The 26,622-nt window shown below is 48.2% G+C and overlaps 1 protein-coding gene across 1 annotated transcript in view; it reads left to right on the forward strand.

Annotated features, from left to right (window-relative positions):
* Nucleotides 1-8,556: 8,556 nt before the first annotated feature.
* The window catches only part of Cnih3 (cornichon family AMPA receptor auxiliary protein 3), a 112,682-nt gene continuing 94,616 nt past the window's right edge, over nucleotides 8,557-26,622 (forward strand). The window contains exon 1 of the mRNA XM_006974174.4: nucleotides 8,557-9,431. Within this exon, the coding sequence (XP_006974236.1) occupies nucleotides 9,351-9,431 (81 nt within the window). The 5' untranslated portion in view covers nucleotides 8,557-9,350. The remainder of the gene's footprint in view (nucleotides 9,432-26,622) is intronic.

Consider the following 26,622-nt stretch of genomic DNA (forward strand, 5'->3'; position numbering starts at 1 on the left):
TCTTGTCAAGCTTATGCCAAAGAAGGGACTTCCCAGGCACTAAGCCTGGTGATTCTGGGGTTCAGACTTTTGCCTTCAACCCTACAAGGCACCGACTGGCAGTGGAATGCAGCCCCTCAGCTACCCTCCTCTGAACAGCAAATGCCCCGAGTGCCAGGCTAACTCCTCTGACTTCCCAGTCCCTTGGGATGTGGCCTCAGAAATGCCTTACTTTCTTCTTAGAACTTCAGTATTTTCCATATGTTTTTGTATTTCTTCCAAGTGTTCTAAGTTATGTTTGGTGAGGGGCTTAGTTTGAAATCTCCAGCTGAGCACTACAGAACTAGGATGCTCTACACCACAAGAAAATGTTATCAAAAGAAAACGTTAAACAGTAAAACGGCCCCATCATTCTACCTCTCAGTTGCAAACCTCCATCTGTAAAACAGCCTTGGTTTTCTTTGTCTTTTCCCTGACCCTGCTTTGCCAGTTTTACCAATGACAGAATGATGCCCGTAAAGGGGACTATAGAAACACAGGAAGTTAGAACCCCAGGCATTTCCTGCTTATTGAATTCAAAGGAGTATTTATTATCCATACATGCTAGCTAGGCATTGTCCAGGGTCCACACAGTTTCCAGTCTCTGTGGTAAGTGAGCATTTCCTCCCCAAAAAGAGATGAAAGAGAGAACCCCGTGGCATGGTGAGGGAAAGCAGGGGAGGTGGCTGGGAATGAATATCGAGTATCCAAACTGTCTTGCCTTCCCCGTCATAAATGATGAAAACCCGGTTGTGTGATTTTCTCCCTCACCACCGCTCTGCCAAGACTGGCCATGTGCCATGGTGGAGCTGGTGATTCAAACTGCTCTCTGTCTGGAAGGCAAGCATGATGTGTAGTAGGACTTTCTTGTTGGACTTTCTTTGGATCGCCAGCCTCCAAATAATGACATGGAGACTTCTTATTAATTAAGAAAGCTCGGCCTTATCTTAGCCTTGTTATACTAGCTCTTCTAACATAGATTAACCTGTTTCTATTAATCTATGTTCTGCCATGTGGCTCTTTACCTCTCCTCTACTCTGTGTAGTTGGAGTTATCTCCAGTTCTGCCTGGGCCCGCAGCCACTCAGACCCAAATAAACACACAGATGCTTATGTTATTTAAACTGTTTGACCTAATGGCTCAGGCTTCTTGCTATCTAGTTCTTATATCTTAAATTTAACGCATTTCTATTCATCTATAAGTTGCTACGTGGCTCATGGCTTACCAGTACTTTACATCTTGCTTCTCATGGCAGCATCTGGCAGCATCTCCTCACTTAGTCTTCCACTTCCTAGAATTCTCCTCTCTGCTTGTCCCTCCTATACTATACTTCCTGCCTGGCTACCAGCTAATCAGCATTTTACTTATCAATCAATCAATCAGTGCAACACATTCGCAGCATACAGAAAGACATACATCCAACTCTGTATGTCTAACTCTCTCTCTCTGGTGAAATCCACATGCTTAGATTCCCCTCAGTTTCTCTCTGTGCCTGGAAGTCCCACCACCCTCTCCTGCCTAGCTATTGGCTGTTCAGCGTTTTAGTAAACCAATCACAATGACATAGCCTCATGCAGTGTACACATACCCCACAGCAATGATGCCTAGAAGGAGAAAGATATTCACAGGCAGGAGAGAGCTCCCCAAGGAAAGGGCCTTGCTGTCAAGCCTGACGACCCGAGTCCAATCCCTGGGACTCACATAGTGGAAGAAGAGAAATGACTCCCACAAATAGTTCTCTGACCTTAACATACATATTGTGGCACATGCACATGCTTGTGCTCTCTCATGCACGCGCGCACACACACACACACACACACACACACACACACACACAAATACATCAATGTAAACAAACAAATGAACAAATAAATAAATAATCCAGAATGGGAAAACTGAGTTTGGGACCCACAACCACTGGCCACATAAGTGATCCACCCTGCTCATTCTTAAATATGTATCCTGTGAATTCTTGTAGAATAAGAATGGAACTTCTTACTTTCTTGTGTATGTGTGTGTGTGTGTGTGTGTGTGTGTGTGTGTTACATGTGCATGTGAGTGAGCTTGTGTGTGTTGGTGTTCTTGTGCATGCTGGTGCATGTGTGTGTGTGTGTGTAGGTCAGAGGTCAGTGTTGGGTGTCATTCTTCAGAAGCTGTCCATCTTGTTTTTGAGACTGGATCGCTCTCTGGGATTTGGGGCTCATTAATTAGGCTAAACTGGGTGGCCAGCAAGCCCCAGGGATCCACCTATCTCCACCTCCCCACCACTGGATTACAAACTTGTGCCACCACACCCAGCTTTTACACGGGTCCTGGGGAATCCAGACTCAGGTCCTCATGGATACACAGTGAGCACTTTATGGACTGAACCATCTCCAAGGCCAAAACCTTTCCTTTTTATGAACCTACAGAAATAAAATATTCTGCTGCTGACAGGTGAACATAGTTCTTCACTGATAGCATGGAGAAGGGTTCTGAGAGGACATAAAATCAGAATCACCAGCTTAGACCTAATGTGGCAACTCCCTGACACCATTAGTGTCTTGGACCCTTTCCCGTTTACTCTCCACCCTTAGCATGTGATTTGATTTTCATGGTCACGAAAAGGTGGCTTCTCCAGCCATCATATCCACATTGCAGGTGTGAGGACAGAAAAGAGCCAAAAGTTTGCATCTTGTAAACATGTATTTTTGTGCGGGAGGAAAGGGAGGCTTCCTCAAGATCTCCTACCTTGCTGGCTGGAACTCTGATCTATGGCTACCTCTATCTACCTAGTCAAACAGTCTGAGAAAATGAGTTTCCTCATTCTGGCTTTTATAAGATAGGAAAGAAAAGCAGAGGGGTTTTGAATGGCTTTTGATCGGCCATCCACACTTCTGCTATATTGCCGAGGTCTGGTTTTCTGTTGTCCAAGCGCCCTGGTCCAGCTAACAGTGATGTAAAATAAAGGGGAGGATGCTGGGGGCAGGTGCTCAGGAAGGCATCACAGTCAAGCTGGCAACATCAGGCAAGTTACTTCCAATTCTTTCTCTGCAGGTAGATCCACGCTGTTCTGACACATCAGCCTGTTCCTGCTCCTTCTCAGTTGTTTTGCCCTTTTGATTTGAGACAAGGTTTCCTTTTGTAGCCCAGACTGGCCTGGAATTCCTCCTGTCTCCATCATCAAGTGCCGGGATCAGAGGTGGGTGTCAGCACACCTGGCTGCTGGCTTTTCTAACCACGTGTGTCATAACTCCCTGCCTCACCGAAGGTGATGGCAGAGAAAGGTCAAGGTGATGACTGTCCCTACATAGCTAAGACGTGACTAATCATCATGCTCACCCCAACCCTGTCCCCTGCCTGCCTCTAGTTCACTCCTGCTTCCAATCCATGCTCACACACACCAGGGAAATGACCAGTGCATGAAGGGAAGTATTTTGAATTCATGGGCAGCTTAGTTCAGTGGGGTGTAAGTCTTCTTCCATCCCATTAGTAACCCCATTCCATCCATAGGAAAACCTGACCAGATACTTCCTTTAGTACTTCCTTTAGAACTCAAGCATGTCCTCTCTAGCATTAGCTCAGGCTTTTTGGTGTGACTGGGATACCTTCAGTTCTTCCCTTGCTTCCTTGGCAAGGAACTCTCTAGCCTTCAGCTTAAATCCACTCACTACATTCTCCACACCCACCATTCCTGGTTCTCAGCAACCATCCAACCATTCCCTGAGTCCCAACCACAGACTCTGTCTAGGTAAGACACTTTCCCGAAGTCTGTTTCTTTCTCCTGGTGAATTCAGATGTTTGGAGTGTCTTAAGAACTGAACCCTTTTACAGTGACTGTTCATAAAAACTCAAGCAATGCAAAACAGCAGCGAAGAGTTTTGCAAACATTCCTCTGACCCTTATCAGATTCAACAGCAGGTAACGTCTCGCCATGACTGCTTTCGGGTTGTCCCCAAATTGCATTTTATAGCTGCTTTCCAAAAACCAGGATCTAAAGGTTTTCCCTTCATCCCTTGATGCTCCGCAGGACACTTTACCCTTTTTTCCCCTTGCATATAGTTGATTTAATAATAACTTTTCTAAAGTTGGGAGCCAGCCATCGCCAGCTCCATGCAGAGCTGGTACCTTTAGCCCACTAACCCCCCTGTAACTCTGCTTGCCCTCGTATGCCAGACTGGTGCTGGCTGGGTTTGGATACTGTTTCTTCAACCTGTCCAGGTCCCCATTCACACGTGGAAAGTCTACAAAGTGCAGGTTCACATGAACTGCACACATAACCTCCTAACTCTCTTTAAAATAGTTTAAAACTAATGCCAAGCCTCTTTGATGCCTGACTAGAAGGAACTTTGTTATTAGGGGTGCTGGAAGACCCTCACAACTTTGGGCAGAGATTCTGAGGGGGGTGGTACAACCCCCCAAAACCAGAAGCTTCTACCCCTGCCAAGGGTCACAGGTCCACACAGGGTCTTCCCTTGTCTTGGTCCTTTTTACTTCTGGCCTTCTTCTTTTTGCCAGCTGGAGGTCCTTGGAGGCTCAGGGCCTGGCCTCCCCCTCCCTGGCATCACACAGCCACTCTCGTGTCTTCTCCAGCATGGGCATGATGTAATATGTACGTCCTCTTTTCTCTAAAACCTTGGCCTCAGCTTCTCTGGTCACTTCTTGCTTCCCTCTGGATGTTGGCAGAAGCATTCTGTCTCCTCTCCCAACTTCGGGCATGCCCCAGATGTCTTCTGAGACACAAGCCTTTTCCCAAGGTGGAAAAAGCCTTTGTCTTTAAAGCCACTTGGCTTCCCACCTTATACATTATTCAGCCAACATTCATTAGTGTAACTGCCTCAACCCTTACACTAGTGAAAGATTTCTGTTCTGATTGGTAAACAGTATGGTGGCCCTTGCAGACCACGGTAGAAAAAAATCAATTAATAATTAAATTCTAAATTAAACCCATTAATTCAGGCTAACCATGACAGGATGTCACAAGGGCCATTGATAAATGGGCCTCCCATGTACTTATTTATTACAAAGCACCCCCCTGCTGTGTGCCTCTCAGTTTTATCACTGTTTTGAAATCACAATTGTCCCCTGATTCTAATAATTGCTACTTTAGATGTATTGTTTGCACATTGCAATTCTTGCATACATTGTAAATGCAGCGTTTCAATATTTACAAGTTTAAGAATTCGTCAATAAAATATTAAAAACTATCTCAGAATAGAGAGACAGCCAACTGTGGATACACTTATTAGCGTTCTATGAACAGTCACTCACCTCAGTCATCTGCATCCATGGAGGACACAGGGATGTTTCTAATTAGCTGCATCTGGGAGGGGCTGCCCTTCACACTGAGAGAACGGGGCATGAAAAACACCCTTTTCATGTCTTCAACAGAAAGTAATTTCATGATTTTAACAAAAACATGGGTTTCCCGCCATTGCTACTGACATAAATGTATGACACTTGGAACTAATTCCTAAAAGGCTGTGTGGGAGACCTGAATATATCACCCCCACACAGGAATGATTGCTGGGTTGAAAGCAGTGAGGACAGGGCGTGTGCAGGTGAACTCTGCCCTCCCTCTACCTGCCTGAAGACAGGACACACTCAGAAAGAGGACTTCCCTCCAAGCAACGCCAACAAATTCACGTTCTCCTACCCTGGAGACTAGGCTGACCACACATTACAACTTTGGACCTTATCAGCCAATCTACCCAAACAAGCTCCGCCTTCACCTCACTCCGCCTGTTATTTGCTCTTCCCAAGTCACCATGCCTGGATACTCAAAGTCCTGTTCCTTTGCCTAGTGACTTCTCAAGGAATGTACTGTCATTTGAAGATGTTACATAAGCTGGAATTCAAAGCCACCCTTTCGAGAACTCCTCATTCTCTGTGTGTCTCCCACGAGTATATGAAATATACATGTTAGTAAACTTCTATTTGTCTTTGATTATAAATCTCTCTTGTCATAAGGGTCTCTTGCAAACTAAGAATGTACAACGGTTGAAAAAATGTTATTAATCCTTATAATTCACACACACACATTCATTAACATGTCAATCACATTATATCAAATCTTAGGGTTTAATTTCTTAAATTATAATTATCAGTCAAAAGGTAGAATACTAATCAGAAAATCATTTTTATACAATAATACATTTGAAAAAAATCTTCTGAATTAAGCATGATGCTGATAAAAACAATTTAAAATTCTAGGAAAATAGACTTCAAATGTTAAAACTGCTCAACATGTACTTAAGCATAATCAAGCATTTTAAAACATGAAGTATTCAATAGACATTAAAAAGTAATAGCGTCTATATAAGCAAACATTCATTCTAAATTCATTGTTCCACTTGTTGGAAAACATACCTACTTAAGTGAGAAAGCAGCTTATTTGACAAGTTATAAATCAAGACATTAAAATATTTATTTACTAGGAAATTTTCACATACAGCATTTTAATAATTTATTTAAAATGAAAAATCTAAACCTTTTTGATCTTGTGCACTTGAGAATAACACCTTAGGCAATAGACTAAACTTTATTATTCATACTTCAGAAAAATGACATCAATGAGACTGTGCTCACATCTACTAGAAAAAAAGTCTGGCATTGTAACCAAGATTTCAGAAACATCTGGGAATGCTTTTTTTATTAGTGTACATTAAGTGTTAAAAGTAAGGGGTTTCCATCCACAGAAAGACAAACATTGCGTGTTCTCACTCATAGTGGGTCCTAGCATCTTCAGATTTATGTGTCTAACCTGGAGGGCCTGTAGAATTTAGGTGTGTCTCAGAGAATCCCAGAGAACATAGGATATTGTCATTTGCTCCTGATTGCAACTAGAACTTGATGATAAGACTCTTGCTGAAGAAACTTTGTTCACAGAACATGGAGAAATCAAGTTGGCCCTGACTAGGGAGCTTCCTCCCTGATGTCTGTCCTTCATAGTACCAGAAGTTGCTATGCAGGCTTCTCTCTCTCTCTCTCTCTCTCTCTCTCTCTCTCTCTCTCTCTCTCTCTCTCTCTCTCTCTCTCTCTCTCTGTGTGTGTGTGTGTGTGTCGCTCATCAACAGTCTTATTCAGCTGTGAACCCAATGAGCTACAATAATGACTGATACGTGGAGATATGCCCATGGATGCAACAGTGGTGTGAATGTTAGGGGTGGGGATAACCAGGGGCTTTCTCCTTTGTTTTAAGGGCTGCCACAGGAGGAAACTCATGCCTGCTACGGTAAATCTGGCTGAGAATCCACGGATCCACGGTTGGGGAATTGTTAATGCCTAGAGGACAACGTACTACAGTTAGTTTGCTAATTGGAAATAGTATCGAATTGCCCTCGAACTTTGTATCTCTATACCTAGACAAGGGCAGTTCTCAGATCTCAAGAGAAAAGTTCCTTTGTGCAGTAGAGGACAGCTAATGCAGAAACACTCAAGCTGTCGATGTGCAGTGGAATGCTCAGCCAGCCACAAATGGGACAGCTACATCACACCCCTTCTCCCTGAGGCTCAGGGGCCATCCTGGAGAGGAGGCAGAAGAGGGGACAAAAACTGTAAGATCCAGAGGTTGGTCGATGGGAGTGAAACATTGTCTTCTGGACATAACCCGATGCTCTGAGATTCACTCCAAACTATGGTGTGTATCTAGACTCCCAAGTGACTTGCAAGTCATCCTTCAGGACATTTCTTCCTGCTTTCTGGACTGGCTCATCTGAAATCCCAGTTCTATCTGCAGGACTGGAACCTTTTTCATGGAGTGACTATGACACAAACTTTCTAAGATGCTAACACACTGTGGCAGAGTGTGCAGGAAACAATTCCTACCATTTAAGGATTGACTTGGTACTAAATGCTCCCCGCTAGGTCCCGTTTGGTTTGAAGATACTCATTGCTACTTTTCTGATAAAGAAAACAGGTTTTATTTGAGGCTAAGAAAGTTGGAGGAGGGAGTCTGCCTCCAACCTCACCTGCTCTAAACAATGCCACAGAGCAACACAGAAACACTTGCTGCTGCCTTATCCATGGCACCAGGTTCCTTCAACCCCCAATCATGCAGGATGCCAGGGGTGGGCTCTAATGCAGGATTCTGCGGCGGGTCGGGTGGGGTGGGGTGGGGTGGGGGAGCGAGACAGGGAGGGCAGGGGAAGGCTCAGGGTAAAGCCGAAAAGGCACTCCCAGATGAGGGGTACCTTACAGTCTGGGAAATCGGCCTAAGCAGGACCCAACCAACAGGAGCCCATCCACTCCCTCGACCAAGTCCCCTCACTTCCCGCTCTGATGTGCACGAAACTGCTGGAAGCCTAGGGGCGGCGGACGCGTCATCGCCATAGCCTTCCGCCTCCCCACTCGCTCCGGGCGCACGTGCTTAAAGAGTCCCTGCCCCTCCCGCCTCCGCGCGCGCGGGGCCGCGGCAAGTTTCCTCCGGGAGGCGGGCGCGCACCGCGTCTCCTCGCCACCGCCTCCCCGGCCCCCATCGCCGCAGTCTCCGCCCGAGGGGAGGGCGCGCTCGGGAGCCGGCGAGGGTGGGGCGTCTCGAGGGAGGGGTCCCAGCGCCGCAGTCTTCGCGGCGAGCGCGGGCGACAGCAGCAGCAGCAGGTGGAGCCCGGCTCAGTAGCGAGCAGCGCTTGGCCGGAAAGCCGCGCCGCAGCCGCCCGGCCGGGAGCTGGCCCGCTAGGCTGGAGCCCACGCCGCCCCGGTCCGACCCAGTTTCCCAGGCACCGGGTTACGGAAGCCGGCGGCCGGGGGACGCGGTTGGGGCCGGGGCCGGATGCATCTCTGTGAGCACAGCTGCGTTGGAAGACCCCAGCCCAGGGCGCAGGGCTAACGGGACCTGGCTCGCCTCGGCCGCCACCTAAAGACTTGTGCTCCCGGGCAGAGCGGCTGTGGGATTGGGGACCTCGGAGTCCGGGCACCTGGTATCTGGGTGGCGCGCTCGCCTCACCTCCTCTACTCCGGAGCGGACAGAGAAGGCTCTTTTCCAGGGGACGGACCTCCTCGTCCGGTCCTCTGTGGAGTCCTAGCCCCCAATGCCTGTTGGTCTCAAGAACCTCTCTAGTTGACACAGGTCTGCAGGTGTTCTCTACTGGTTAGATTTTTTTCCTCGGCTAGGGGAACAGTTGCCGCCAGTGACATTCCGTGCCCGTGGGCGCTCCACGTCCTGGGTCTCCTGTGCTGCCCGAGTCTTGCCGGCTTCGCTGACCCTCAAACTCTGTCTCTGCTTGTTGTGCGTGCTCCTAGCCTTTGGTTTTTCCGGGATCGTGCGGACAAGCCGTCTTTTCGGCCCCCGTTTGGGAGGGCACTCATATCTCCAGGGAGCGGTTTTGTGTGTGGTGGGATCGGGGTCCTCAACCATGGCCTTCACCTTCGCTGCTTTTTGCTACATGCTGTCCCTGGTGCTCTGCGCTGCGCTCATCTTCTTCGCTATCTGGCACGTGAGTAACCTGCAGCCGGCTTCTAACTCTCATTTGCCCCCCAAGCCCCTCTGCCCCCCATGCCCACCCCCTCTCCTCATTTTACCTGCCTTATATACATTGCAGGCGTAGGCGGACTGTGAGGCCAGATAGAAGCATTTGCTGGGCAGACCTTGTCCATCTCCCTTGTCCCGGAGCAGGAGACACAGTTCTTGGCATCCCGAGACCGGGCGGTACAGGTGCCATGCGCACCTTCTTGCCCTGGCTGGAGCCTATGGCCCGCGCGGAGTCTCTACCGCGCGGGGCATTCTCCTGGGCGTGGCAAGATGTCCCGGGCCGGCTCCAAGTGGAGTAGCGGCTTAAACCCCATCTGCCTGACTACCCCCCGCCCCCCTCCTGCCTGCAGGAGAGAAGACGCTCTGCCGGTGGCCCAGGCAATTAGTCAAGTAACTATAACAACTAAACATTTAAAATGTCAGCATCTGTGGTGGGTTGCGTTTAGACATAATTGGAGACTAAGTGGAAACACAACCAGGGCGCCTTGTGAGAGGAAGTAGGGAGAGGCCAGGCAGGAGGGGAGGCAAATCCAGGAGATGGGAGTGAAGGAGAGAGGGGGAGGAGGACCAGGATAAATAAGGTTCCAGGTGGTGTAGACCTGGTCAGGTCCCATCATCCCCAGGACACAAGCTTCCTCCCAGCGTGGAGAGCAGATGGGTCCTAGGTCAAGTGTGGTGTGGTATGGTGTGGAGCCGAGGACTCTTTTTTTTTTATTAAGATTTTTTTCATTCATTTTACACACCAATCAAAGATCCCCCTCTTACCTCCTCCCGCCCCCCAGCCTCCCCACACACCCCCCACTCCCTAAGCCGAGGAATCTTGAAGAGGAGTAAGGAAGAAGATACAGGAGGAGCAGATCCACTGTGTCACATTTCACCAACCCCTTAGCTTCCTTCTGAGGCTGGTTAAGGTACCCATTCTCACCCCGGGGTGAATAGTCAGAAAGGCCAAGGTCCCAGTGCCTGACACCCACTGTTAACAACCTTACCCCTCCAGCAGAGGTGGGGGGTGATGGAAGGGACCCCGAGACCAGCTCCCAGAGGCTCTGGGGGAGCTTTGGAGAGCCTGAGTACAACAGGAGATGACCCAAAAGGAAGAAGATTGGGGAGTAGTTGAGATGCCGGTGTTTTGTCTGAGTGGTTTCTAGTGTGAGAGGGTCTGTCTTAAAATAGAACCCGGCGTCTCCTAAGGGCTGTGGCAAGGAGCAGAGGGAGAGCGTCTGGGGAGGGGGAAGGGGCTTCTAACCACTGGACCCCAAAAAGACCCTGTAGATCACATCTAAGCTTCAACCTCTTTCTAAGATTGTGTAATCACTTATCAGTAGGAATGGATTCTGATGTAGGAATTTGGGGGGCTCATATAAAAAGCCCTGCTAGTTAGATGTGATGGGATTTTGTCCTCTCTGCCCTGGAATGCTGGGTCTTTTCTACTACAGACAGTGGGATTTGAGGCTGTTGGCAATTGCTAAGAAAAAAAATGAAACCAAACCAGGTTTAGGATAAAGAGGGATTCAGGGTAGACAGTGCCCAAATATGCAGCAGAGATCTGCTCCCATGTTCTAAAGGAACTTTAGTGGCTTCTTCGGATTTGGAGAGGGAGCCACATCCTCGAAGCCTAATACTTAATTTGCTGTTTCTTCCTGGTCTTGCTTTGTCTGGAGGGTGGCAGCACCCCAAACTCCTTCAGACTTGCTGTTCACTGCACTGGTTCCTGAGGCAGGGTGGGTCACCAGGAAGAATTCTCTTCTCTCCCTCAGGGTGCATGTGGATGGGGATAGGAAGGGCAATAAATAATTCAAGAACAAGCTGATTAAGTGGATGGTTTGTGCAGCTAAGTTGACCAAGAGACATCTGAATGACGGTTGCACGTCCTGGTGATCCTGCACTGGTTTCTGCCCGCAACCCTCATCTTCCAGTCTGAGGGAGTACAGTGTGGTCGCATCCCAAGTCAGGTTCTGTTGGTACAGTGAGTGGAAGGGGCACAGTGGCAACAGGCACAGCTCGTTTCCCAGTCTTTCCGTTCCCTCTCTGAATCAAGCAATCCGATCCCCACCCCAGGGATCCGATTCCTGAACACTCAAGGGGAGCTCAGATATTCTCTGATTTCCCGATACGCACACTGTGCATTTGTGGATATTGGTTGAATGGTGGTAATCACTTCAACCTAATACTTAGGAGAGTTAGTAGATGGTGCATTTGCCTTCTTTCCGGCACCTTATATTTCTATACATTTCCTGATCTGATGAGTCATATTGATTGCTTAGTATGTATTGGCATCCCAAGCAATGAATCCGCATTTAATACACAGCGGTTAAAATGCCTGCACCCCCTGGGCTAAAAGACATGCAGGTAGTATGTTTTTTTTCTTCTATTTATTTGTATATGTACATACCTAATTAAGAGAAATAATGGAAGTTACTATTTATCCAGTATGTATTTATCCACGCTCGGTCCTGTGTAGTTTGGAGAAGACCTCTCAGGTGTACCTCCAGTTAGCCCATCTTCCCTCCCCCACCCTCCCCTGCACGTCTAGAAGCAAAGATAGGTGTGGCTAGGCATAAGCATATTTAAATATTGATTTTTGCCTTGAAAATCTATCTGCATTGTTTTCACATGAGATTATTTCCCATCAGCCACTGCATCTGAGTACATTTGTCGTGCTTTGCAGAAGCAAAGTGAGATGCGTTTTTTGTTTGTTTTAAACCCTGGCTTTGTGCTCTTCATGGATATTGTCTCTTACACACCAGGGCGTCCTTTAGTCCCCACAGATGACTTTTTTACACAGGAAGAAACTGTAACTCCGAGAGGTTCTCAAAGGTTCTGAAACTTGCTCAAGCTTGTACAGCTAGTGTATGTTGGGCCTGGGATTTGATCTGAGTCTGTGCGACTCTTATGGCCAAGCCTTTCCCCAACTGTGATCACTGGTGCTGAATTATTGATTTAACAATAGTTTCTATCCCAAACATTAGCTTCTATGTCGGTAAGATATTTAGAGTAGACTTTCTGGCTGGAGCAGAACGAGGCTGGAAACAGGACTCCTCTTCCCTCTCCCTTCCACCTTGTTTCGTTTCATTTGGGTTTTTTTTGGTCAGATTATTGATTTATAGTCCAGGCTGGCCTGGAACTCATGTTCATCCTGCCTCTGCCTCTGAAGTGCTAGGACTATAGGCATTTATGGCTACACCCAGCTCTGTGGATTCCTCTTTAAAAGAAGAAATTCTATTTCATCTTAAAAATTAGACTTTTGCTTATACAAGGATACAGGCTCATTTCCAAAAAGTTTGAAAATACAATATGCCATTAAACAAAAGTCACCACCCACTTTTCCATCAAGAAAAGATCAGGCAGTTTGTGTGTGTGTGTGTGTGTGTGTGTGTGTGTGTGTGTGTGTGTGTGTGTGTGTGCACGCGCTCATTAAAAAAACTGCATGTGGATGTTTAGAAGGGAAAAATCCCACAAGTGTCCTGAAAGGTTTGCTATGTGGAGCGATGTCTGTTTCCAGCCAGTTTGAGATGAACGGTGTTTACTCACAATTCAGAATCTCCTCTGCTCCAGCTTGGCCGAGCCTGTTTGCAGACGGTCTTGTTATATAAACACAGATGAAACTGTTTTTTGAAAAGATCAAAGATGCATTACCGCTGATTTCAGGCTTTCAGTTTTCCAGGTTTTTTAATAGCTAGAGTCCCTCTGAACTTTGGCAATTAACAAATAAAATTAGTTCTCAGTGCTGCTCTCCAGAAAGGCTTGATGTATCTCCCCATCTTGAAATGGCTTTGGGCTCTTGGCTGCATTCATCTTTGGAGTCTGAGTGGACCTCACAGGTGATAATGAGAACTAGTCTGCTGAGGGCAAGTTTTACTAGACAGAATGTCTTCATGGCTGAAGACCTTTCAGCCAGTTCTAGCCTGTCACAGACCCAGCCACTAGGAACACATCTCATTTTCTTCAGTTATCCATCTATAAAAAGAAAGGGGGCAATTTTTTTTTTTTTGTGAAACAGGATGCTTGGGGCTCCTTGTAACCTTTTTCTCAGAGACCCTCTTTGGCCTGAGCCAGGGGCGGCATGAGCCCCTGCCAGCCCTTCCCTGGCCTCCACTGCTGGTCTGTTTGGATCAAGCCATCCTCCAGCATCCAGGGTCAGCCACCGGCAGCGGCTACTTGTCCACTCTGTCCCCGGCCCCCCCTCCTCCCCGGTCTCTCTCCATCCATGCAGGGAGAGAAGGGCCTTTACTGCCCATCTTTGTTCTCCGAAGCTGAGGATGACCCTGGGGCACAGAGGAGCTTAATCAACTTTATGACAGATTCTCCTGCCCTTCTGCCTGGCCCATTTCTGGCTGCCCCTGGGAACCACACCCTAGGTAGCAAGGAATGTGCATCCTTTTCTGGACTTTCATGGTGCTTTGGGACCTGGAGAACCACAACTCATGCAAAGAAGACCCACCATTCCAGGAGGCTCAGGGACCTTGATGCTAGCGAGGAGTCCTCCTGCTCAGGGTAGGGAGCATGGTGACCCGGAGGGCCCCCCCTGTCAGGTGTGATTCGTGTTTCTCGTCTCAGCTTGTGTCGAGTGTTGACTGGCCGTCTCCCAAGCCAGTCTTGTCTTCACTGACTCTCCATCGATCATGTTGTAAGAACAGAGTGAGGAATGGAACCCAGACGCTCTGGAAACGAGCCAGGGCTGGCTGGCAGAGCCTCACCGGTCGCTGACGTTTCTAGGCTTCCTCAGGTGGGATGTGGCAGAGGCACCAAGGCAGTTTTCCTCTGACTCTCCAGTCTCTGGACGAAGGCCGGTGAAGCTGTGTGGCCTTGTCGGGGGTGTTTCTACCTGTACCCTGTTTCCACCCTGAGACCACCCTTGACTTCCCTTCCCGCCTGTCCCCTCCAGCCACTGCTATCTGCTGTCTCCTTTGTGTTCATGTGGCTCTGCACCTTATTCTCTGGACCAGTTTTCTCCTACTGACTTCCTTCCTAGACGGTGCCTAATTTTCCCATCAACGTGCTGTCCGGATGGCGTCCGCTCCATCCTTTGCCGTCACTGTCCGTTGCCTCTGTGGGCCACTCCCTGTAGGATCCACTGAGGATTTGGACCTGGTCATGGTCACATTCTCGCTGACCTGTGTTGTGTTAGGCACTGAGCTGACCTCATGCTGGAGACTACCTATGTATATCTGTGGCCTCCTGACCTCATCTACGCCTGCCATTCCAGGCAGCCCTGGCCCTCTTACCTGCACCCTGTCATGGTCCCTGTTTTGTTTGTGATGTGCCCCTTTTCTGTCAGGGCGTGGATCCCTTCAAGCTCGTCATCCGCCCCTTGGCTCATCAGTGCATGTCCCATGTCACCTTTATGGTAGGAGCTCTCCAAGCCAGGAACCTACTCCGATACCCCTCTGCTCTCACCAAGGATCCCCAAGAGCTTCTGTCGTTCAGGTGAATGCACAGTATGACCTTGGCTGACCCTTATAGTCCCATAGCCCGTTAGCATGGTCTGGGTCTGAGTCTTCACCTTACACCATACTTGTCACATTCTCAGAGTCCCAGGAGCTCCCACCCTCATGTCTTTACATCAGGTTCACTGATACGACAGAGGCCATCATCGGGAGCACTCACTCCCTGCACTGATATGACAGAGGGTGTCATCGGGAGCACTCACTCCCTGCACTGATACGACAGAGGGTGTCATCGGGAGCACTCACTCCCTACACTGATATGACAGAGGCCGTCATCGGGAGCACTTACTCTCTGCACTGATATGACAGAGGCCGTCATCGGGAGCACTCACTCCCTACACTGATACGACAGAGGGCGTCATCGGGAGCACTCACTACCCTGCTGTCTTGGTCTTTTCTGCTGCTATAACAGAACATAGTGGATCAGGTAGTAGAAACAAGAGAAATTTATTTGGCTCACAGTTCTGAGTGCTCACAGGTCCCAGATCTAAGGGCTACACCTGGCAAGGGCTTTCTTATTGCATCACAACATGATGGAAGTCATCACATGGCATGAGAGCATGTGTTCAGGAGAAGAAGGGGGGGGGCCCACACCACACTTTTAGAACTAAATCTTCCTACGATAACAGCCTTAATCCATTCATGAAGGTGGGATACCATGACCTCATTGCCTCTTAAAGGTCTTCATACCATCACAATTGTAATTAAATTTCAACATGCTTTTTGATGAAACAATCAGGTACCGTAGTACCCGCCCTCCATGAACTTCTCCATGTATGCTCTGATAACTCCATTTCTTCCCTGACTCAAGCCATGGCTTCCCTTTTGTTGAAGCTGATTTCTCCTGTGAACATTGATTCGACATGTTTCCCTGTATCCTCAGTGCCTCACCCCACAACCATGTCCAGACCTCCTGACAGGCCAGGTCTCTTCTCTTTGCAGACAGGCTCTGCATCCCCAAATCCTGCCCCCTTTCTCTTTATCTTCTTCTGTCAGACACATAGTGTACTGGGGATGGATAAAGCCACGCCCTCTGCATCCGTCATCCAGGCCTGGACAAGATCAGCATTTTACTAGATAGATGTGCTTCTTCCCTGTTTTAAATGATATTCCTGCAATGTCTCTGACCCCTGCCCTATGCCCACCATGCTTCTTCACTCAGTGCTTGCCAAGGACGCTGGCAGACCTCTGCTGGGCCATCTCTGGGTCTCAGTTAGTGCTCACGGAGGCCTCTCTGTGGTCTTGACATTGCTGCTCCTCTCCTCCTTGTGGCCCTGTTCCCAAGTGTTTCTAGCACCCTGCCCCGGGTTCCTCTCTCTAAGCACCTCTGGATGCTTTCTCAGAGTTCTCTCTGGTTGTTCTCTTTCTGCCTCTTCGACCTGCCCTTAGAACAGGCCTGCATCTGCCTCCGTGGACCACCTGCCCCTCCGTGGACCACCTGCCCCTCCGTGGACCACCTGCCCCGTGCCCATTTGGCTCCACACTGAACCTGTGTGCCTTTGTCACCCAAGGCCTCAATGGACCCTGGTCCTAGGGTCCTCTCTACTCTTCCTTTCTCAGTTACCGTTAGGTATTATCTTTCTGTCACTGGGAGAATAAACTCACAAAAGATTTGCTTGGGCTCATAGATCTGAAGGTTCTAGTCCATAATCCCGTGGCCTGAGGGCTTTGGGTCTCTATTGAGGTAGTCCATCATGAGTATGAAGTGGAGCAAAGCCATAAATCACATTAGCCAGAAAGCCAAAAGAAGAGGATGAAGAGATTGGGGTCCCGTAATCTCCTGTAAGGGCACACCCCCAGTGACGGAATGACCTCCTAGTAGACTCCATCTCCTGAAGGCACTGTCTCCCTCCACTTGTGTTGCTCCAAGACTAAGCCTTTAGTATGTGCCCTCCGGGGACATGCACCATCCAAACACAACGACACACACCTGTACCCTCTTCTCTGCCTCACAACCCTTCTTTGGCCCAGGCTTGATTTGTTCTTCCTCAGAGTATCATATCCCTTCCATATTATTGGCCTCTTGGTTTTTTCATCTCACTTGGGTGAATCTACCTGCTGCAACCCCTCCCCAGAATGGTAGTTCCAACATGGGAAAGGATCTCTGCATGTCATCTGCACACTCAAACCCCTTCTGGCTTTTACCTGCATAGCTTAAAGGGCTTCCAAGACTTGGTCCAGTTAACGATTTCCCCTCATTTGACATCTTCTGTGTTCCAGCCAGTTCCCAGATGGGCTCTTCCATTTCCCTGGAATGCTGTCTACGCATCCCATTTCTTATTGGGCTGGCTTGCATTCTCTGTGAAGCCTCCACCCATCCTATCCATTGCTCCTGCCTCCTGCCTTACATCCCACTGTTCCACTGGTCACACAGCCCTGGGCTACTGGTTCTTGGGGACTGGAATTGTTACTCTCTGTTGTGGTTTCAATAGCCAGTGATGGTGGCATGATGAATAGATCAGTTACTGCAGAATAAGTAAATTCAGCATCCAGCTAATTTACTGGACAAGCTTGATGAACTCTTCCTTGATGAATAGTTTCCTAGACTTCCAATAGGCATATGGGCTATTATAATGTATAATTCTAAAATTATATATTTCTGGACCCACAGGAGGCCTGCAGCATCCCAGACCTGGTGACTGTGTCTATGAGGGAAAGTTGTCTACTGTTCTATTGCTGTGAAGAGACACCATGACCAAGGCAACTCATAAAAGAAGGCATTTAATTGGGGGCTTGCTTACAGTTTCAGGGCTCAGTGCATATTCATCATGTCAGGAAGAAGGGCAGCAGGCAGGCATGGTGCTGGAGCAATAGCTGAGAGCTGACATCTGATCCACAACACATAGGCAGAATGAGACTGGGCCTGACACGAGCTTTTGAAGCCTCACCCCTAGGGACACACCTCCTCCAGCAAGGCCACACTTCATAATCCTTCCTGAACAGTCTACCAACTGGGAACTAAATATTCAAATATATGCACTATAGGACCCATTTTTTTTTTTAAGATTTATTTATCATGTATACAGTGTTCTACCTGCATGCCAGAAGAGGGTGCCAGATCTCATTACAGATGGTTGGAAGCCACCATGTGGTTGCTGGGAATTGAACTCAGGACCTCTGCAAGAACAGCCAGTGCTCTTAACCACTGAGCCATCTCTCCAGGTTCCCCCCGCCCCATTCTTATTCGAACCACCACAGTGGTGAACTTTAGTCCAGCATCTCTAGGCAGAGGGGAGATTCTCAAAGGGACAAGCCAGGAGGGGGAAGGTGAGGCAACCCTGAGGGATGGAGGTTCAGTGACAGATCTCAGCAAGAAAGCTCTGCTTGAAAGGTCTTTGAGACGGTGACTTCAACCCATATGCATGTCTGATAACAGAGGAGAGTGTTGTTGCTGCTAGGAGGGTTGTATAGTGAACTTTGTACCACCACAGGGGTTGATTTTATGCTGTTAGACAGTTGTTCCCCTGGGTAGCTGCAACACCCATGTGTGTGTTTATATGATGCGTATGATGAGAACTGTCATGTGGTATGTGCATGAGAGTGTGAGACTGTGTGTTCCCTTGAGCATGCATGCAGAGCCCAGAGCAGGAGGTCAAGTGTCTTCCTCTACTGTCCTCTACCTTACTGCCCGAGACAGGGTCTCTTAGTAAATGAAAAGCTTGCATTTTTGGCTAGGCTGGGTGGTCAGCGAGCTCTTGGGATCTGCCAGTTTCTACTTCACAATGATGGGGTTCTAGGCATGCCCATGCTGTGGATTCAAACTCAGGTCCTTATACGGGCACAGCAAGCATTCTTACTCATTGAGACATCTTACCAGCCCATGTGATACCCATGAAAAATTTATTACACTTATTATGTGTGTATATGTGTGTGTATATACACAGCTATGGTACATGTGTGGAGGTCAGAGGACAACTTGTGGGGGTCACTGTTCTCTCTTTCTGCCATGTGGGTCCTGGAGATCACACTCAGGCTGTCAGGCTTGGTGGCAAGTGCCTTTTTCTGCTGAGCCATCTCCCCAGTCCCAGTGAGACCCATTTTTGGTCATAATTGTGAAATACACTGTTCTCTCACCACTTGGCGACCAGATGTAGATAGTCTCCTTATGGCTCAGAAGAGGCAAATATTAAATTCCAGCTGATGTCTTTGCAATTCAGGTCACTTATGGTAGCTGAAGGGACCTCAGAAAGGAAACTGAATTGTGCTGAATAGAGGAGAGGCACTGAGTGAATCCTGCTGCAGACAGGGAAGCTGTGCCTATGTGTTCCAACCTCCAATCTGAGGCCTAGGGTAGCTGCTGCTGGGGGGTCATTTATGTCCAATGTCTGAATCTTCATGGGTGACCGAGATTTTGTATGCTTAATAACACTGGGAATCTGATTAAATCCCATAAAGGTCATGGAAACTCCCAAGTGCACAATTAAATCCTGAGTTGGTCTCTGAATACCAATGTAGAACTTAATGATGAGGCCGGCAAATATTGTTAATTTAGCATAGAAAGAGACGCAAACATGAGACTTTCTTACATATGCTAAAATAAAGCCAAAACAATGCATGAAAAAGGTATCTAAGTCGAGGGTAGGTCGACAGACTGAAATAGGGCCACTGGCATTTCTGTGCACAGTGTGGTACCTGGGATGGGTAGCTTTAAATGTCAACTTGGTCAGAACCAGAATCACCTGGGAGGAGAGTCTAAAATGAAGCATTGTCAACATCAGGTTGGCCTGTGGGCATGTCTATGAGGTATTGTCTTAATTATGCCTTAATCAACGTGGGAAGATCCAGCCCATTGTGGGCAGCACTATTCCTTAGGCAAACTTCCTGAACTGTTTAAGAGCTGAGTACACGTAAGTAAGCAAGCAAGTGAGCATGCATACATTACATACACAGTTTCTCACAACTGTGGAAGTATGTGACTAGCTGTTTGAAATTCCTGCCTTGATTTCCCCACAAGGATGAATGGTCACCTGGAATTTTAAGCTGACACAACCCCACCCCCCACCCCAAGTTGCTTTATGTCAGGATGTTTTATCACAGCAACAGAAATGAAAGTCAGAACAGCATCCTAGACATTAAAAAAAAAACAAAACAAAAAAAAAACTGACAGGCTTGGTTAGATGATCCTGCAGCAGAGCATGGGGTTGAAGACTCAGCTTAGGATCTCAGGGTGGATGAAGTTGCTGTAGGAAGTTGTTCAGATTCCTGTGGTGGGCATTGGAGGCATCTGCTTACCTTTGCATCTAGTCTCCCATGCTCACCATCTCAGGACCCCAGCACCACAGTTAGACTGTATTGGCCTCTGGATATGTTTGTTTATTGCTCTTGCCACAAGGAAAAAGCATCTCTCCTGAATCTTAATTCTCCATCTTCTTTTCCCCTGTGTGCCTCTGTTCTCATTTTTAGTCATTCTTCACTTCAGCCTGTCACCAGCTCCCATGGCATGACAAACTTGGTGGACCTCTATGTGTGTGCCAGTGTAGTGGCAATTTGCTCCGCCCATGACCTTGGGCTATCTGGCTCATTTGGACCTCTGTGTGTGTGTGTGCCAGTGTAGTGGGAATTTGCTCTGCCCATGACCTTGGGCTATCTGGCTCATTTGGACCTCTATATGTGTGCCAGTGTAGTGGGAATTCGCTTTGCCCATGACCTTGGGTTATCTGGCCTGATAACATTTCACCCTTCTGGGGTCTTTGATGGAATTGAAGACTAAATAGTTATAATTTTTTAGTTTTCCTTAGTTATAATAGAAAGTAAATTAGATATAAAACTTTAGACTCACTAAGATAAGATAGACAATTGTTGATAGCGTTACTGTAATTCTTACTTAACTGTTTTTGTTGTATATAGTTTTACTATATTAAGGTTAAAACCTTCCTTTTTAATTAGACAATAAAAGGGGGAATGCTGTGGGATAATGCTCTTGTACACTGTAAAGATTTGTGACTCGAATTGGTTTAATAAAATGCTGATTGGCTAGTAGCCAGACAGGAAGTATGGGTGGGGCAACCAGACCAAGAGAATTCTGGGAAGAGGAAGGATGGAGTCAGGAGTCACCAGCCAGATGCAGAGGAAGTAAGATGAGAATGTTGGACTGAGAAAAGGTACCAATCACATGGCAAAACATAGATAAGAATTATGGGTTAATTTAAGTGTAAGAGCTAGTTAGTAATAGGCCTGAGCTACTGGCCGAGCATTTATAAATACTATTAAGCCTCTGAGTCAATAATTTGGGAAGCAGCTGCTGGTTATTTGGGAGTTGTTGGAGGAACAGAAAATTGCCTATGTGTCTGTGTTCTCACACACTTTCGCATGTGAACATGTGCCTTGGCTTCTCAAATGATGTCAAAGCTGGTTGTAAGAGTGATTACAGTCTTACTTAAGCACTCATAGACTTTTGAGGGACATGGTGACTGCAGGTTGAGCACATGGCTGGTGGGTAGTGGCTCTCAGACAGTTGACAGGAATAAGTCATCTCTGGCAGCTTCATTTGGTCTGTGAAACCAGAAGTTTATGTATTTCATCATTTGAAGAAGGGGGAGTCTGTAGCTTTGGTGATAGTGGTGACAAGTAGTGCCTTAGCAATTGGCCCTGCTGGGTGGCATGCTGCAGGTGCTGAGCACAGCACACACTGGGGTGTTCCAGCATCTTCTTTGTGACTGAAAGAGGGACCAGTGTGGTATAAAGGCCTGTTTGGTACAAGATTCAGGAGCCTAGATAACATTGCCTGAGGGAATGGCTTCTCCAAGGCTGGGGGGGATGCGGGGGGGGGGGGGCTATACTTGCTGCCTCGGGACTTGGCACTTTTGGAGTTTTGTTTTTTGTTTTGAGACACAGTTTCTCTGTGTAGCCCTGGCTGTCCTAGAACTTGCTATGTAGACCAGGCTAGCCTGATGTCAAGCTCAGAGATCCACCTGCCTCTGCTTCCAGAGTGCTGGGATTAAAGGTGTGCACCACCACCACCCATTGGAGTTGTTTTTGTTTTCGCCTCCTATTACAAAGGCATTTCATTTATTCTTCTCATAAGCGTTACGGATGCTCTGAGGGTTCACATTCCCAACATCACTGTTGCTCTCTTTACAGTAGTTAGTGTATAATCTCCCTCGCAGGCTGGGGAGGGGCGGAGGCTTGGCCCAGGGTGAGGAGGGCCTTGTTACTTCACAAACCCAGGCAGGAAGTATGTTCCTGTGAAAGAGGCGTGGGTGGGTAGGAAGGTGCCCGGCGGGCTTGCCCCTATAGCTCGTTGCCTGTAGGTGAATTACTCCTATTCTCCCGGCTGCTCAGAGTGGAGATCATGCTCAGGAGATCATGCATGCATGCAGCTCAGCAGGGCAGTAAAAGAGGGGGAAAGCAGCTGGATTCCAGGGGAGAGGTGCAGGGTAGCTGCTGGTCAGGCACAGCCCTGCGAGTGAGGCCTTCTTTGCCTGCTTTCTTGACCTGGCTCTTTCCTTAACTCTAATCTCTCTCCCACAGTTCTGGCAGCCAGGACCACCTCTGAGGGTCCTTGAAACGTGGGCTGTGCGGCACAGTCTGCCATGGCAGGCCTCTCAGGCCAGAACCTTATAACCACCTGGCCCCGAGGCCAGAGTCTTAGAACAGTAAGTCGGACTGAGGATGGAGATAGAGCGTCTGAACCATAAAGTGACCCGTGAAAGTATGGCCTTAGTAGAGGGTCTCTGCGGCATTTTCCAGGCCCTGAGTTCAACTCTTGGCACTAGAAAACAATTGCAAACAAAACACAACTATGCCGCTGTGGCTGAAGGATTGGCCCTGGCCTCGATGCCCACAGGCACATGAAGGGCAGGGCTGGCTGCTCCCTCTGTCTCCAGAACTTGTGCAGGTGCCAATCAAGCGTGTGCTGAACTGGGCTGTCTTCTGTCCAGCTGTCAGCTCATTGGTCTCGTGCATGGCTGGACTCAGGCTGGCTCCCCACGTTTCCTCTAGTTCTGTCCTGCTTCATCATGGCAGCCAGGAAACCAAAAGAAGAGAGAGGGGCCCAAGATGAGCGTATCCCATAAGAAGAGGTTTCCGATAACCTACTTCCTTCAGCGAGGCCCCAGAGTTTCCAGAACTTTCCAGAATAACACCACTGGAGATGAGGCTTCTAATAGCAGACTTCTGGGATATCCCAGATATGTGCACTGAAACACCTGGGGTGATTGGTGGTGGTGGTGGCACATGCCAGCAGTCAGAGGCAGAGGCAGGCAGATCTCTGAGTTCGAGGCCAGCTACAAAGCATGTTCCAAGACAGCCAGGACTACACCAAGAAACCCTGTCTCAGAAAAAAAAAACCAAAAACAAAAACAAAAAACCTGGCCAGGTTTATTGCATTATTTCTATTCTACAATATTCTACAAACCATTGTAAGATCCTTATTTAAATCTTATCATTAAGCTTTAGTTACCAGGAATTATGAAAGGCCCTTAAGCAGAGATGTTTTAAAATTCTAAACCAATGACCACTCTTCCAGGAGTCTGCCTGTGACCACAGCCATTTATTCCAGAGGATCCCATCAGAAGAGATTAGCAGTGTTTCCCATAATTTTAGGGCTGAGAAAGCTCAGGGCTGTGTGTGAACTGACAAAAGCATCTGCTATTACGAGATAAAAAGGGTATCTTGTAAAAAAAAAATTGTACTTCATTAAAACCTGATTTGCGATTCTGATCTCAGGTCAGTGCAGAGGTGCAGCATGCCCTTGGGTGGTGCTGGGTGGTGGGGAGGGCTGGACCAGTCAGGCAGCCTTACCTGGCCTGGAAAGGAGCTGAAGATTCAACCTTCAGGGTTGCCTGTATGTCGGGCACTGCTGCCGGCGTGGAAATGGAACATCTGTCAGCTCATTGGGAGATAATCAGGAGGCTAACTTTATTTTCTAGTTTTCTTTTGTTTTGTTTGTTTGTTTGAATCCTACCTTGAGTCACAAAAGTGTGTGTGTGTGTGTGTGTGTGTGTGTGTGTGTGTGTGTGTGTGTGTGTGTGTGTGTTTTCTGCCAGATTCATTAAAAGATAAAAATTAGGGCCTGGAGAGATGGCTCAGTGGTAAGAGCGCTTGCTGCTTTTTCAGGGGACCTGGGTTTAATTGTAGGCACCTACATGGCTGCTCACAGCATCTGTCATTCCAGTTCCCAGGGATCTGACACCGTCTTTGAGCTCCTGTAGGCATCAGGAGTTCATGTGTTGCACAGACATACATTCAGGCAAAACATCCATTCATATTAAAAAAGGAAAAAAAAAAAGCAAAAGGTAAAATTAGTTGCTGACCACCACTAACAAATGTCATAGGTCATGCTTACCCAGACACCTGTCTTGTGTGGATAGTTTGTTCTCTCTTTCCTCCTGTAGCAGAGTGAGGTGAGGTGAGCAGGTGGGGAGGGTTGGGTACCCTCTAGTTGGTGTAGTTGGTAGAGTATGGGTTGAGTGCCCCAGTATGAACAACAGCATCCTGAGGCTGTGGCTAAGGGCTCCCACCCTTGTATACCCACTCTCTTCCAGAGTGCCAGCAGCCCAGAGCTGCACTTCCCCAAGACTGTCTGGCCAGAGGGACCCAGAGCATCTGGTTATCCTTTGAAGGTCTGAAAAACAACAGCAGCAACAACAACAACAACAACAACAACAACAACAACAAACTCTAGGTAGTGTGCTTAAGACAGGCTTTGACTGAACCATTGGTTCCCATTCTCTGTCTCCCCACCCCCCACCCCAAGGGAAAAGCCATGGCAGGCACTATATATGCCTTCCTCTCTCCATTCCTATTCCTTTCAGGTATAGCTCCCACTTCTAATGTTTACATTGTATCCAGCAGCAGATGAGGCAGAACTCAGCTGCCCACCGCTGAAGTCTGTGGTTGTATGGTCCTAGAGTTAGGGACTCTGGTTCCCTCCCCTTCTCCCCTCCTCCTCTCCTCCCCTCCTCCCCTCCTCCCCTCCCCTCCTCTTTGTTGTCTGCCCCCCCCCCCTTGCTCCTTTCTCCACTGCTCCTGGGCTCCTTTTATTTCTTCTCTGCATGCGTCTCAGATCCACTGGAGGCTGCACAGTGCCACTTAGCCCAGCTGGTGGGTTCCAGGGCTGGGAAGTAAGCTGCCACCACCTCCCACCTCCATGATGTCTAGAACCGTGGGCTGACATTTCCAGAGCATCAGTCTTCGGCATCTTTTCTGTTTCTGTGTTCACATGGTCCATTTGGACTCTGGGATCCATTTCTCCTGCTGGGGAAAAGTGCAGGGGAGGAGACGGAGTCTTGGCATCGGCTCCTTTTCCCCCTCCTTATTGGCAACTGATTCATGAACTCTAAAAAAAGAGTCGATAGCAACATGGCTGGCTAGCGGTGGCAGCCCAGATGGCCCCCTATGTAATAGAGACATTTGTATCTGGGGTAAAAACCATTTAAATGTGTTCTGCAAACCTTATCAGGAAAAGGAATTAGTAACTTCTCTGAAGGAGTGTGGGTAGGGAAGGGGTTAAGTGATGAGCCTTGGAATGGTAAGATGAAATGGGACTTGGGAAGTCTAGAGCCAGGATATGGGGGTGGGTTCTGAGGGCGCTACTCTATTTCATGGGGAGCTGTAGATAGCAGGAGAGAGGTCCAATGGGAACCCGTGTGTGGACTCTGTGCTACATGTCTGGTTGTTGTGTCTGCTTTGCAAACTGCTTCACACTGTTCACAGACAGACCAGGACCCAAAAGGACCAGTTTCGGAACTGATGTGTAGATGGTCCCGTTTCCCAGCTCTATGGCCACTGGGAAACAATCACGATGGCCACATCCTATTACAGTGACTCTGGGCTGCCTGAAATCTGGACCGGACTTTCGTTGTCCTTATTGTCATGGGTCATTGGTAGGCCACTGGGTGGAGCAGGGGACCTTCATTTGATGGAGATTCAGGATTGCCAGGGCGACCAACTGGTGCCTGGGGCTCACAAAGATGGAGTGGGAGGTAAGGCTGGGAGCAATATCTTTCTACTTTCTTTCTGTCTCTCTTTCTTTCCTTGTTTTTAGAGAAGGTCCTTCTATTGTAGCACTGACTGTCCTGGAACTTGCTATGTAGATCAGCCTGGCCTCATACCCATAGAGAACTGCCTGCTTCTGCCTCCCAAGTCCTAGGATTAATGGCATGGGCCACCACTGGCAGTTTGGGCACAAATTCTCTGCTGGGATGGAGTGTGTTGAGTGGTCGATGGGGAGAGATGGTCTCTTAGAGAGTATGGAGTCATTATCTGAAGACAGGACAGGACTTGAAGCAGATGTAGCGTCCCTTGAAGCCACTCCATCATTGCTGGGCTGAGGTCGATCCTGGACTCCTTTTTCTTGGAGGTTCTGGAGACCCGTTGGGAATTGAGCAGAGGCCAGCGCCACGTAAGTGCCGACTAGAGAGAAGTCTGGTGTTTGGTCTTGACACGGTTCTCTGCCATTGGTTGGCAGTTTTAGACATACAAAGTCGTGGCCTAGAAAAGGGCCAGCAGCTGACAGGCTTGCACACTCAGCAAACCTCCTCCCGACCTTAGGCAGGCCCCGCATCCCGAGTCTCTGTTTCCTTGTATGTGGGGTGCAGGTCCCAGAGGAAGCAGCCCGAGCCCTATCCAGTTCTGGATCTTCCACCTCGGCTGCCTGCTTCCTTTCTTTTCTCTTGTTCAGTTTTTCTTGTCCCTCTTACAGCCTCAGGTTCTGTGTAGGGTGTGTATCATTAAAGTTCTTGGAAATCAGTCTAAAGAGGGATTTCT

Source organism: Peromyscus maniculatus, chromosome 11, assembly GCF_049852395.1.
Source record: "Peromyscus maniculatus bairdii isolate BWxNUB_F1_BW_parent chromosome 11, HU_Pman_BW_mat_3.1, whole genome shotgun sequence".
Lineage (NCBI taxonomy): Eukaryota > Metazoa > Chordata > Mammalia > Rodentia > Cricetidae > Peromyscus > Peromyscus maniculatus.